Below are 14,700 nucleotides of genomic sequence, written 5' to 3' on the forward strand. Positions count from 1 at the left end.
TACGACTTTCATGTCTTGACTGGAAAGAAATGGGAATATGACATACAAGGCATGTTCCTCTCCCAGTCTTAAAGTAGGCTTAGATGACCACTTCTGCGGTCAGCTCAGGAGGTAGGTGTGAGAAGGCACAGAGCACTTCTTTGCCAAAGAAATTGCTGCAGTAGGAAATAGTGGGGACACTTGAAGGAAATTATCGTCAAATGCCTATAACTCTAATAATCTTTTGCTTGCCGTCTCTGCCTTTGAAAGTTTTCTCCTTCGGACTCAAATAAACGTTTGCTGTGGCTTTCCTTTGAACTGGTGTAAGCATGGACTGCTGCCAAATAGAACGGTTCAGCCAAACATACACCTTTGTAGCAGCTCTAAAAGCCATGTGGTTTCACAGTGGGCCAGTTCGGAGAACTAATGTGGCTAAAATCTAATTTTTTTCTTAGCTTTCAGCTGCCTAGTCCAGCTCTTTTTATTTGCAGAACTGCTACCATTAGTACAGGGAACTATGGCAGTGTAGGAGAGGACTAACCCAAGAGGTCACATTTAGATTGGCTTCAAGCAGTGGTAAAGTGCAGTCTAAGACACTAATCCATAGCAGAGATGCTGATGGGAGATACTATTAGAGCCTCAATTAATTAAATCTTGTAAATCTCTATTAGTTTAAATACTAGTAAGTGGGAAAATGGTGTGAAAAGCACATTGAAAGAGGGGAGCTCTCTAAGGAAAATGAATTAATAGGAAGAACCAAGAATGGCCAGAAACCAAAAGAAGGCAATGAAAAAAACAAAGTCAGAGATTAGAAGCTGTGACAATGAACCGGAGAAAGAGGACCTAGATTATCTTTTTTTAGAGGCAGTCAGGGGGAACATATACTTGTGCATATATTTATATATTCTATTATTTTGTAATTTAAAAATAGGGCAACCAAAGCATTTGGCAATTATTAGTGCAATCACTCTGCTTGTATGCTGTGCTTTTATGGCCCCCTTCCCTCTGTAACAGAATCACAGACTAATTTAGTTTGAAAGGGACCTCTGGAGGTCATCTAGTCCAAGCTCCCACTCAGAGCAGACCCAGCTAGATGAGATTGTTCAGGGACTTGTCCAGCTGGGTTTTGAGTATCTCCAGGGATGGAGATTTTGCAACCTGTCTGGGCAACCTCTTCCCATATTTGACCACCTTCATGGTGAAATTTTTTTTTTTTTTTTTTTACAACTACTTGGAATTTGCTGTGTTGCAACTTGTGTCTGTTGCCTCTCATGCTTCCCCTGTGAACCTCTGAATAGAGCCTGGCTCTTGCTTCTCTGTGTCCTTCCATTAGTAGGTATAGACAGAAATAAGATCTCTCCCTTAGCCTTTTCTTTTGTACTGTCTAGATCTGCTAACTGCTCAGTAGTGTGCATCATTTTTAATACATGTCTGTAGCCTGAGTAGGAGAGAAACGCTTGTTAGGACCATTTTAAGTTGTATACTACACAAGTTTGGTCATTCCAGAAGATGCCACATGCATTGTACATCTGCTTTATCAGCTGCTCCTTGTTAGACTGTTCTGAAGTGAGCTGCATTCAGGTTTAGTAAGGATCCACTGGTGTTTATTCCTCAAAAATCATGGGTTACCAGTTGTTCTTGTTCTGATTTGTTTCTCACTGGAGATGCAATATCGTACGTTCTGGTTTGAAATTGAAATGTGAGCTAGCCACTGTTTTAGTGATTTCCCAGCAGCCTTTAGAGAGGTGAATAAACTGGGCAAAGCTGCAGAAGTCTGTATGGGTTGCATTTTCATTTAAATGCTTAAGTTCAAAGCTGTGGTGCCTTAAGTGCAAATCTATGCCTCTTAGCTGCTCACATAACATAAAGTTAAAGGGTCAGGCTCTCAAGTATTTCTAGAATGCACAATCATGCTTGCATCTTAAGAAGAAAAAAGTATTGTGCATGAGAACGTCTTATAGATACTGAAATTTTTATTTTATCCTGAGCAGGTAGAAGTGATGTAATATTTGACTTAGGTTTCAGATAATGCACAGCAGATATCTTTGAAAGAATCGTTTAGCTAGACTGTCCCTGTCACAAGTGATAAGGAGGGAAACCAATCAGCATAATTTAAGAAATGTCTTAATTAGACATTACCGTGCAGAAATTTTAAGTGCGTTGGAATACCATGGACCTGAGTTGTAAAGGTAAAGGATGGAACTTCTTGTTCCTGTTCCCAGGACCGTGTATGGACTGAATTAGACTGATGTCAAATAAAAAGCAAAAATAGGGCTGGGAGTAGGGATCCACTCTGCACCTCGCTGTCCTCCTGCTCGCTGTTTGCTCCGATCTGTTCGCCAGCATCAGGCTCCTTTTACCCTTCTCAACATTTAACGCCGTGGTTCTCGCCTGCCTGGCTGCCGGGGGCCAGCTTGGATGAAGACACATTGTAGGGGCATGGAGAGAAGGCATTTCTCTTCCTTTCTTCTGGGCTTTTCTTTTTCTTCTTCTTCTTTTTTTTTTTTTTTTGCTTCATGTCAGCAAAACTTGTGATTTTTTTTTTCCCTTGACTTCAGGATCAATCCTGTGCTGAATACAGGAGCAAATAGGCTCTAGGTTTAACAGAATTAGGTTCTAGTGTAGGGTTGCTAGTGTAGTGTTTCCAGGCAGATAGGCAGCAATCTCTTCTTCTTCTTTCTCTTTTTTTTTTTCCATACATGGATTTCATTATTTTGCAAGATGTATGTCTTTCTGTGATTTTAAAGTGGTTTTGATATAAGTAATTTTAGATCCTTGATGTGAAATGTTTACTTTGCTATTAAAGGCAAGAATATAGGAACTGGGATGGATGCAAAAAGATTCAAATATGTTGTCTGAAGGAAATATTTATTTTCTGAATATCTTTTTGTTAATCTGATTGTTTGGTGTTGTGTTTCTCTCTTCCTCTCTCTCTTTTCTTCTCTCTCTCTCTTTTTTTTTCCCCTCAGGCCCTAGATGGGTTCTTCTTTGTAGTGAACCCGGAAGGTAATGTTATGTTTGTTTCTGAGAATGTGACACAGTACCTAAGGTACAACCAAGAAGAGCTGATGAACACAAGCATATATAGCATCCTGCATGTAGGGGACCACAATGAATTTGTCAAAATCCTGCTGCCAAAATCTTTAGGTATATACATTTTCCTCCTATCATACCATTGCTTATGTAACTTGGGTTTCATAAATCAGTGTGTAAATAACTTTAGTTTATGCCCGTCCACTAATTACGCTTTCATCATATAGACTCTGTTTATCTTTAATGTATATTTAGGCTGTATGAATGATTGTTGTTTTTCCCAAAAGCATCCTCCACTCTTCCGATTTAGCTTCTTTGTTTAAAATTACTCGCAGTCACTCATATTAACTGATGCTTTTAGTGGTTCTTTAGAGTGAATCCTTACACGACAGCATTAGCTGTGTGAATTCTCTGTTAGGTCTCTGTCTAGACTGGTTATCCTAAAAAGATCTCAAGAAGGGGGGGATATTTTGTGAAACATCAGATAACTCCTTCTGCTAAAAATTGTGTTTGTTTTCTGTTTTTATTCTCATCAATATTTACCCTTCTCTTTTAAAAACTGTTTTTTTGTTAGTTGCAACTCTTTTTGCATTCATACTGATACTGGTTTTAATATCGTATCTTTTCGGGACCGGGGGTAAAAAGAGAGAGAAAGTGAATACAGTATGCTTCTCATTTACTCATACCAATTTAAAAGTATTATGTAATTCACATTAACATTTTATTACTTTACTTATAAACCCTTAAAGAATAGAAAAATATAACCCCTTTAATGGCTAAACCCCATAAATTACTACTTTTATTGCCTTTTATGACTGAAAAGGACAGTGAAGAGTATTTTTAAATAATAACCTGCTATTTCCTTATATGCTGTTACATTAATTTGCTCTGACTGATGTCCAGTAGCTATATTTGTGCATCCCAGGATTTTGTTTCCTTTTTTACTTCTCTTAAGTACTGTTAGGGCTTTAGTTTTATCCACCACTGCACCCAGGTCATTCTCATCTCTTCACAACTTCCCTCTTGTAGCTGAGTATGTGTTATAATTTATTTCTGATTGCATAGCTTCCTGTTTCTATACAGTGCATACTACTTCCTTTTCTTTCTGTTTCTAATCTAGACACAAATGTATATATCGTATTACTGTCCCTTTTGTCTTAATCACTTCTAAATGCAGTGGACATAAGTTAATCTGTTCTACCCAGTAGGGATTTCACCATAGGCTGTCACTTTTATACGCACCAATATTTAGACTTCCATTCTGCTTTTCTACGACTGTCATAATAAGTTGCTTGAAAAGACATGGTAGCTGAAAAAATTAGCCAGCAGTGCTTTTAAATGATAAGAACTTTACAAATTACCTTGTTATGTGCTGGTTTGGGCTGTGATATTAAAAATATAGTGGTGGCATTAAATGGGCTTGTTTCCCGACCAGTTTGCAACACACCATGATTAATTTCCTGTGGATAAGCAGTAGAAATGACTGCTACCAGATTTATCTCACAGTATATTCTTTGCTTTGCTCAGTGAATGGGGGACCTTGGTCTGGTGACACTCCTAGGCGTAATAGCCATACCTTTAATTGTCGGATGCTGGTAAAACCTCTTGCTGATTCTGAAGAAGGCCATGATAACCAGGAAGCACATCAGAAATATGAAACTATGCAGTGCTTTGCTGTTTCTCAACCAAATTCCTTCAAGGAGGACGGTGAAGGTAATAAGCACTTTGAATTTATATTACTTTCTCTTTCCCTGCTTTCTCATATAGTTATGGGACAGCAATTTCAGTGGAGTTGATAGTGATGTAAGGTTGATAAAGTGGCTTCTGAAACTTGAAAAATAGAAAAATTGTAAGTTTTCCCTTTTTCATGTAACTGTGATTTTCTTTCATCTTGGAATATGAGTGTATACACCAGCACACACCCAATTGGTTCAGTTATAGTAGTTTAAGTTGAGGGTGACTCCATGTACATTAATGAGATACCGTGGTTTAGTACCACTGTAATTATAAGAAGAATGTAGCTGACTGGGAGGAAAGTTTCAATTGGCCATTTTTTGAGTTCTCAGAATGTGAAGATAGTTGTGGTTCACTGTTTCCTTTCCCATTTACTACTTCAGCAGGTAAATTTCCTCAGATTGTATTTTAAGCATTCAGATAAGTAAAATTGGCTTACTGTGAACCTGCTTCCTCAGGGACAGTAAGTATATGGGGCATATTTAAGCAATGTGGCTTAGAAGGTACAAAATGGTAAGCATTGAAAAACTCTGTGCCTGCAATATATTGTTTTTGATTACTTATTTTCTGGGCTGTTGAGCTACGGGTTTAAGCATAAACATGTGAAAGCAGATGTTTATATCTGTTTGTGCCAATAATTATGGGCCGTGGTGGAGTACTTCCATAAGTTTTCTTCCAAAAAACAAGCAGAATCACCTCTCTTGTGATGTTCAATGTTGTAGGAAATAACGAAGATCTGAAACCATTCAGTTCTATTTATCCTTTCCTTTTATTGGTACGAAATTATTCTGTTTAATCCAAAAGGAATTGAAGGGCTTGCACTTTTGAATTCTCTTGGGTGGGGGAGGAATCTTCCTTTTCTGTACAAATTACTGAAGTAACATTTTTGTTTAAGATTTGCAGTCTTGCTTGATTTGTGTTGCAAGAAGAGCTCCAGTGAAGGAAAGACCACTTCTTCCCTCATCAGAGAGCTTTACCACTCGCCAGGATCTACAAGGTATTGTGAAAATAGGAGCTTTTTACTCCCCCCCTCTTAAAGGGGAAATTGCTATAATAAATGTTTTATCTAAAACCAGGCAAAATAACTTCACTGGACACAAGTACCATGCGAGCAGCCATGAAACCTGGCTGGGAGGACTTGGTGAGAAGATGCATTCAAAGGTTCCATTCACAGCATGAGGGAGAAATATCTTTTGCCAAGAGACATCATCAGGAAGGTTAGGTTTCATATTTTTAGTGCCTTCTATATTTAATCTGTTTGTCATGCGTATCTATTTGTTGTGTTCTCTTTGTATTATACCTACGTGGAACAGTCAAGGGCTGCTGACCTTTTTAAAAATGATTTTTCTAATGCACTGATGGTTCTGTCTAGAGAGATTTTCCACCATTCTCCCCATTTGCTTTTTAGTCCTCTGGTTATAACTGTGCCATATTGGTGGGTGCCTTAAATCTTCAGGTTGTTGCAATTATTTAAAAAAAAAAGAAAGAAAGACTTCTCAGTGTTATCCCGAAAGCCATTCACTACACATTATTCTTCAAAATCTCAACTTACACGTTGAAGATCGTTGACTTGTATTCCACTTCTCTTCAAAAATGGGCTTTTACTGTCACATTTGCTGTGGGAAATCCTCAGTGTGACTTACCAAAGATGCAGCACTCGGGCTGTCTGGAAGCCTACACTGTTGCACGGTATCTAGCTGATCAGTGATACAGGATACACCACAGGCACATCTACGCAATCAAGATTATGGAAAGTAAGATGTCGGACAGTACTGCATACGGAAAGGTTCCCCATGAGGTTTCTGTGGTAAAGACTGGGGATTTTTCTTTTTGTAAGGTCCTGTCATTGCTAGTTCTAATAATGCAGATCCAAATTACACAATATGATCAATGCTCTATAATCCTCAGGAAAGTTCTTTCAAACCCAGTGGGGAATAACTGTGGAACTGTCCATTCCCAGTGCAGGAGCATCATAGGTTGGGCTCATGTTTGTAGAACAAGGTTCATAGCTGGCCTATAAGGAATAGTACCATAGTCGTTAAACAACTGGCATGCTGTCTTGGAAACTAAACTTTAATTGGAGTCCCCAGTGATTCCACCAAATATACAAAAAGCTGTAATCATCCAGCTTTAGTTAAATGTTCTTTAAGGTGTTCTGCTATAATGAAACCTTCATGTTTAATGTTAGGAACTTTGGGACACAAAAAATACTGTGATATTGTGTATAGCAGCTTTTGGGGTATATGCAGTAGGAGAGCTAATAGTTCACAACCTTAGGCTGTAGGCTGTGATTTCAGACAGAGTTGAAGAATATACTATGCAATTAAAATTATTACAAGGATATAGAGAGCATTTTCAGGGTAAGTATTTGTCTGTGCCAAAGGTAATTCAGGAGTTTCTGCTATGGCATCCAGCCACTTGTTATTTCAGTGCTCTTCAAAGGATTCCTAACCAAATTAGCAGCTCCTCCATTTAGTGCGGGTGTTTGAGTGGGTCCTCTCTAAACTATCTCTGAAATGATAAAAGTATACATATTTTGGGGGGTAAACTGTATCATTTTGCAGGAAGGGCTTAGGATAGTCAGACAAACTGTAGAATTAGTGTAAATGGGGCAGCTCTTTATTTCTTGTAGAAGTAAAGAGTGTAAGTGATAAGAGGACCAGTGACAAGAACCTCTGGAATCGTATTGCTACCAAAGGATCCAAGAGTAGAGAGAATAATGACTGAAACGTCTCATTCCCATGCACTGTAGGATGGAGAAGAAAAACAGGACATATCTTGGCCAGCAGCATCTTTGCACTTGACTGAAAAATGCCATTCATTTTTTTAACTTAGGCTAGGTTTTTATTATGGTTTGGAAATAGAAGCAAATAATGTAAAGTTCTCCTACATGTAATGCAGTGTCACAATGGAAAAAAAATTCAGCATCAGCTTCATAAACAGTAAAAATGCAAACCTTTCACATTAAGTCTCAATATAAAGTGCAAAATATATGGCAAGTTTTTGTTGGCCACGGTCAGAAAAATAGCATTTCCTCAGGAGGAATACGGAAACATTCTTGTTTGCTTAAAGAATTAGTTTGGAAAATGATTTAAGTAGAGATTTCACTTGTATCCTGTTGGCATTGAGTACTGGAATTTCCTGATGTGGTATATGCTAAAGTTAAGAGCTTTGGACCTTCTGGTGCCCAAAGGTTAAACTGAAACAATGACATACCTAACAGTGAAATTTTACTTTGTATTGTTTCACAGTTGTAGGTTTTTGTTTTTCTTTACATTTTTGCTCTGAAAAAGCCCTTCTGGTTGTTTAAATTGTGCTTCCTGTTTTCTCACTGCCTAAATAATACTATAAAACCTTGCAGAACAATATATAACAGTGGGGGACAGGGAAGGAAAGCGATCGTAACCAGTGCTTGCTAGTCTGAAAAGTCTGTTAGCTCTATAGAGGACACTTTTTTAGAAAACCACTCTTGGAAAACCATATCATCTTATTATGACAGGAAAAATTAAAAAACAAGCAATGAAATAAAGATCAGACAATACTGTTAACTGAAAAACACAGAACATTTGTTTGCATGAAAAAAATAGGAACTTAAAAGTATTTATAGTGCTTTCATTCATATTTTTCCCCCTAAATAATTATATGAACAGGAAGCTTCTGAAGTTGACTATTTGAGTCCTGCAGTATCTGCAATCCAAATATAATAGCTTCTGGACTAGAAATTGAAGATGATTAGACTCATTTCATTGATGACAAAGAGTAAACAGTATAAGAAATGTTTGAAAAAAAAATTTTCCTATTATTTTCAGTTTTAATTAAAGAGATGTCACAGGGAGCTACAGGGGCTAGAGAATTGAATTGGGCAAAGTTCAGATTTGCATTGAAACCTAACAGCTGCAGAATATGTGTAGTGAAATAAAGTCCAAACCTGAAGTGTAGTCACATCTAACACTAACAATGGAGAAGGGTAGCACAGACCCAATTTTAGTTTAGGTAATTATATTTGTGATTTATTTGAGCTACAAATTTTTTGCTTGTTCTTTAAAAAGTAATAATTGCTTATTCCAACTGTTCTTGTTTCTAGTTTTTCCCATGTAAGGGATTTATGTAATTTTTAAATTAAAGAAGTAGTGAGACCTACTGTTATAAGATCATATAAACAGGTAATCAGGACAAGAAGGTAGAGACTAATAAAAAAAGACGATCTGAAAACTGGAGGCATTTATATTAAATATCTAGTTTTAGGTGATACAGATTAAAAATGTGTGTGCAACAAAAGGAGTTAGAGACATAGCTGAAGAAAAGGGATATGGATGGCAAGGGCTTCTTGAGCCACTCCTGAAATATTTTGTATTTCACAATATCTGTCCTGTTAGTATTGTCACTTACAAATTTTTCCTTGATCACTTTGCGCTATGTGAGTTCCTTTATTTTATAGTCATCACATCTATTTATTTTCAAAATTCTTCTCTTAATTTACTGAAAAATTACACAATGTCTTTGGTATCAATGTTGATGGATTTAGAACATCAGACCTTCTGTGTATAAGCTACTGGCATTATAGCTTCTCATTAATCCTGTTATTTTGCTTCCTTGCAGTGCTGAGGCAGGGACTAGCGTTCAGTCCTGTTTATCGGTTTTCTTTGTCTGATGGCACTATAGTTTCTGCCCAGACGAAGAGCAAGCTCATCCGTTCTCAGACTACTAGTGAACCTCAGCTTGTAATCTCCTTGCATATGCTTCAAAGGTAATCTTTGCTAGTTTATTACACCCGCTTTCTGTAGTGATATAGGTAAAATACAAAGTTACCAAAGTAAGTAGCTTGTTTAGACTGATAGACATTCAGCTGACCTAGAACCCATAGCATGAAAACAAAGTAAGTTTTTGAAATCAACACTTACAGCAGAAAAAGACTGGAAGATGATTTCAGTAGTTACACAAATCACATGCTGGATTTTCACATCAAGACCTGCCATTAAACCTTACAAATTATTCTTTAGTCTCATGTTCTAAATTTCAATATTTTGATTTCCTGTATTTTGCATAGCAGACACAAGAAACTTTCCAGATGTAACTAAATCTTGAAACCTTTAAAAGATTAAATTCCTGTAGTTCAGAATCAGTCATATGTTGGGCTTGAGTCATCTTTAAATAATATATTGTGATTATTAGAACTCCATTTTGGAGAAAGCACGTAATTTAAGATTCTTCATTCCTTGTCTTTTTTGGTGCTTGGAGTAGTGATTTCAGGCAACCAATTCTGAGAAATGCCACCACTCTCAGTTACAAAAATAAAAGACACAGACATAATATGATGTATTAAAGTCAAGGATGAATAATCACTGACCTGAGAACTTCAAAATAAAATCTGAATTAAGTCATTGAATGTACTGGTATACTTGTGTCAGATTTTGTTTCAGATTTTTTTTGCTGATTATATTACAGTGCTGTTTCCCTGTGTCCTCAGTACTACTTGTTTGAGAATAAGAAAACAGCTCCAAATGTATTAAAACTGAAACCGTTTTACAGAGACTGAAGATTTGGAAACAGACCTAACCGAAAGCTTTTTATAAATTTAAAGTTTTGTTTGGATGGGTGAATATACTTGATATTTCATGAAGTGCTGGCTTTTAAATTTTAAAAAGTGCTATTAAATTAAAAATCCTCCTTACAAGTATTCTCGCTTTTTTCACAGAACACTGAGAATATTGTAATAAGGTTTTAAAAATATACCTCTCTTTTTATAGTTAATGTTCATTTTTGCCTTTACACCTGAGCTAACAAACATAGAATAACAAGTTTCCCTACTAGGTTTCAATTCTTCCACTTCTTGTGCATTAGCAAAATGTGAAGGTTTACTCTGTGCAAGTAGGAATGTTTCTGGTCTAACTGAAAAACATAAACTAGAAATGTTCCATTAGTATTTGTTCTTGGAAGTCCAGATTTGATCTGATTTGTCTCAGAAACTATTTTCTTTTCTTCCTAATCTCTTTGACTATGTCTTTTTTATAGCTCTTAGCATTTGGGAATATGCCGGATTTTTAGGTATAAGTTTTAGCACAGCAGTAAAAAGAATCTTGCATCCTCACATAAACTAATTGAGGTCTACTGAGGAAAAGAGAAGAACCTTCTAGGCACCCTCACAAAAGTTTTTGCCTTTATGTCTCCTCTCTGTTTCTTCCCTCTTTCAGCATTCATCTCTAAAATATGAGTTTAAGCTTGTATGTGTGCATTTTTTCCTTCTTCCTTTTTTTCCCCCTAAATGTGTGTGCCGTATTAGATTGCTAACATGCTGTTCCCATTCTGAAGTAGTACCCAGTAGTATTCTTGGCTCACATACATTTTGGAGCTGTAAGTGATATCAAAATACTCTGGCAGTGCAGAAATGTGACTTTTTAAACTTGCTTTTCACTATGAACTTGATGGGCAAATAGCCCACTCCAGGCTTGTGGTAGGGCTAGGTCATAGAAATTCAAAACTCCAGAAAACAGCTGTCTACAGCTGTCTTGTAAAACATGTATTTTGTTGGGTCGTCTGTTTACGATGAGATTTCTCTCTCTTAATAGAAGTTATCTCTTGCTGTACTGTAGAGAAAAGATATACTTTATATGGAGAGAGTCTGAAATTATAACCTATCTGCATTTCTAATGACTGTCATTTAAATGAGGTATAATTTTGTTTTTCCTCTATTCCACTGATTCGTTAATGAGCTACTGAAAAACCATACTGTTGATGCACAGCCATATTGATAGTTGCGTATCACTTTTGTCAAATTTTCAATTTATTTTTAATTGTAGGTTTGTTCTGTTATTTTAAAGTGAGGTTTGGGGTTTTGCTTCTTTTTTTGAAATGTAATTGCAAGTTGGCCACTGTCATTTTCGCTGATAGGTTGTTTTTCTTCCCCTTACCGCACAGAGAGCAGAATGTCTGTGGAATGAATCAGGATTTGGCTGGACAAGGAATGGGAAAGATATTGAACCCAATTAGCTCCAGCAGCCCTGCCCATCAGGCCATGTGCAGCGGGAACCCAGGTCAGGATATGACCATCAGTAGCAATATAAATTTTGCCATAAATGGCCCAAAGGAACAAATGGGCATGCCAGCAGGCAGGTTTGGTGGTGCAGGGGGAATGAACCATGTGTCAAGCATACAAGCATCCACTCCTCAGGGTAGTAACTATGCACTAAAAATGAATAGTCCCTCACAAAGCAGCCCTGGTATGAACCCAGGGCAGCCAAACTCTATGCTTTCCCCAAGGCATCGTGTGAGCCCAGGAGTGGCAGGAAGCCCTCGAATCCCACCCAGTCAGTTTTCCCCTGCAGGAAGCTTGCATTCACCCGTGGGAGTTTGCAGCAGCACAGGAAATAGCCATAATTACACCAACAGCTCCCTGAACGCACTTCAGGCCCTCAGTGAGGGCCATGGAGTTTCGCTCGGATCATCGTTGGCTTCACCTGACCTAAAAATGGGAAATGTACAAAATTCCCCTGTGAACATGAACCCTCCCCAGCTGAGCAAGATGGGAAGCCTGGACTCTAAAGACTGCTTTGGACTTTATGGGGAGCAATCCGAAGGTACAACTGGACAAGCAGAGAGCAGCTGCCATTCAGGAGAACAGAAAGATAATGCCGATGGCAACCTGCCACCGGTTGTCGGTGGTGAGAGACCTGATGGACAGAATAAACTGCATGACGGAAAAAGCCAGACAAAGCTCTTACAATTGCTGACCACCAAATCGGATCAGATGGAGCCTTCGCCGCTGTCCAGCACGATGGGAGACGTCAGCAAGGACTCCGCGGGAGGGTTGTCTGGGTCTGGTTCAGCACACGGAACCTCGCTCAAGGAGAAGCATAAAATTTTGCACAGACTATTGCAGGACAGTAGTTCTCCTGTAGATCTGGCCAAGCTCACAGCTGAGGCCACGGGCAAAGAACTGAACCAGGAGTCCAGTAGCACAGCTCCTGGTTCAGAGGTGACTGTTAAACAGGAGCCGGCGAGTCCTAAGAAGAATAATAATGCACTACTTCGTTACTTGCTAGATAAAGATGATACTAAAGATATTGGTTTACCAGACATACCCCCAAAACTGGAGCGGTTGGACAGTAAGACAGACCCTTCCGGTAGCACAAAGTTAATAGCTATGAGGACGGAAAAAGAAGAGATAAGCTTTGAGCCTAATGAACAGGTAAGAAATTCTTTGGATTATGTGTAAATCGAATGTTCTAGGCCTGCGTTCTTTCCATTTTATTTTTTTTCCAGACTTCCTTTAAGAGTAATTCCTTGACACTTCAAGAGGCTGTTGATAAGTAAACTGTTATCTATCCTCCAAAAGCCAATCTTGACTCAGTTTTCCAGCTAATGTTAGTAAGTTGTGATCATCACTCTGTCTGACTAGCTGTGTGATTGACAGGCTCTGCCGGGAAGGAGATGGATAACACAGGGACTAAAAGCTAAGGTAACCTTTCCCAGTTGGTAGTCAGGGTAAGAGGAAGTACTGGTAATTGTTGGTTAATGCTAATGTATTCACAGCTCTTCCTGTACTATTTCCCATAGGCTGCTCTTGAAATGCTGTGGGCTAGATGGGCTTTTGGCCTAACCCAGCATAATAACTATACTACCGTGTAAATCAGGTTCATGCTCAAGGACAGGAGCTGTTTGAAGGGGCTGATACAAACTTTATATTCCTGCTCTTTGTACTATACTTCATCTGCAAATTAAAATCAAGGCAAATAGACTTTCCATGTTTCTGTGCCAATTAGGTTGTGGGGTTTGGGTTTTTTTAGCTTAAAAAGTTTTTATATGCAACCAGTTCCTGTAGCTGGTTAATTGTTCAGAGCATTGATCCTACCTTTCTGTGTAAGGTTATTTGTATAGAATTTTATACTCAGAATTTCTCTGTATTCCATGCAAGATTGCTGTGCTGTGCAGCCCAACTACTAATAGACCATATGTTGTTAGGATCTATACTAAAAAGTTCACTAAAAAGTTCAAAAGTTTATTTCACTGGCCTCCATGTGGAATTCGCTTCCAAAAAGCATCATATTCATGTCACCCAGAATCATCTGGTTTTCAGGGCTTTGTGAAAAAAAGTGACACAGCAGAAGCAGTTTACCACTTCAATATTAGTGCTTATTTTATTTATAAAATGGGTAATTACAATATCAATTTTAGCATAAGGCATTTTCTGGGGAGTTTATAACTAGCTGGAGTTAATGATCCTTAGCTTTGTCCTATGCTATCAACTCTCCCAACTAGTTGTTAATCCCTAGGCAGTGCCCTGTGCATGAAACCTAAGTTTGTAAATCATGATCAGATGAAATATTGTGTAGATGTACATGACTCTCTTTCAGCTGTATCCTTCGCTTTCAAGTATAGTGTATTTTTAATGTGCTGATTGGGTTTGGACTTGTTTATTTTTGTGAATGTAGTTGATTTTTATTAGTGTGTGTGTGTGTATATATATATATAAATATCTATAAATATTTTTATATTACATTTTGAGGCTGAGGATGGATAGACATTTTCTTAGGCCTAAATCACAGCACTCTCTTATTTTTTTTTTAACTTTGCTGTTTCAGCAAGCTCTAGTAGACCAGCTGATGGTTCTTGCAACAGGGGGTCATAAACACAAAACGTAGAGGCCAAACATGCTACACTGCATTGTTACAATCTCAGTTATCCAAGCTTTTTCTAAGATTGCTTTACTTCTTTAATTTTAGTAGGACCTGACAGCTATTGCCATTATGTAGGAGCAATTGTAATTTTTCAGTCCTTCCTATGCTTTCAGGGGAAACTGAGCCAAAATACACTAGTTTCTGCAGGGATTAATCCTCAGGCCTGGATATTAGTTTAGTCCTGCGTACAGCTACTTTGTTGTAGTGCCTTAAATATAATGAGAGAGGGAGTGTCCAGATTCTCAGTGAGAACCTTGTACATTGTTAGGCCAAAAAACCA

At 37.9% G+C, this 14,700-nt stretch overlaps 1 protein-coding gene across 8 annotated transcripts in view; it reads left to right on the top strand.

The window, feature by feature from the left end:
- NCOA2 (nuclear receptor coactivator 2) overlaps positions 1–14,700 on the top strand; it is a 192,131-nt gene that overhangs the window by 138,517 nt on the left and 38,914 nt on the right. For all 8 annotated transcript variants that reach the window (XM_064507415.1, XM_064507413.1, XM_064507414.1 and 5 more), the window contains 6 exons: positions 2,949–3,126; positions 4,540–4,725; positions 5,642–5,743; positions 5,823–5,963; positions 9,346–9,493; positions 11,662–12,931. In XM_064507415.1, the coding sequence (XP_064363485.1) occupies positions 2,949–3,126; positions 4,540–4,725; positions 5,642–5,743; positions 5,823–5,963; positions 9,346–9,493; positions 11,662–12,931 (2,025 nt within the window). The remainder of the gene's footprint in view (positions 1–2,948; positions 3,127–4,539; positions 4,726–5,641; positions 5,744–5,822; positions 5,964–9,345; positions 9,494–11,661; positions 12,932–14,700) is intronic.

This window comes from Dromaius novaehollandiae, chromosome 2 (assembly GCF_036370855.1).
Source record: "Dromaius novaehollandiae isolate bDroNov1 chromosome 2, bDroNov1.hap1, whole genome shotgun sequence".
NCBI lineage: Eukaryota > Metazoa > Chordata > Aves > Casuariiformes > Dromaiidae > Dromaius > Dromaius novaehollandiae.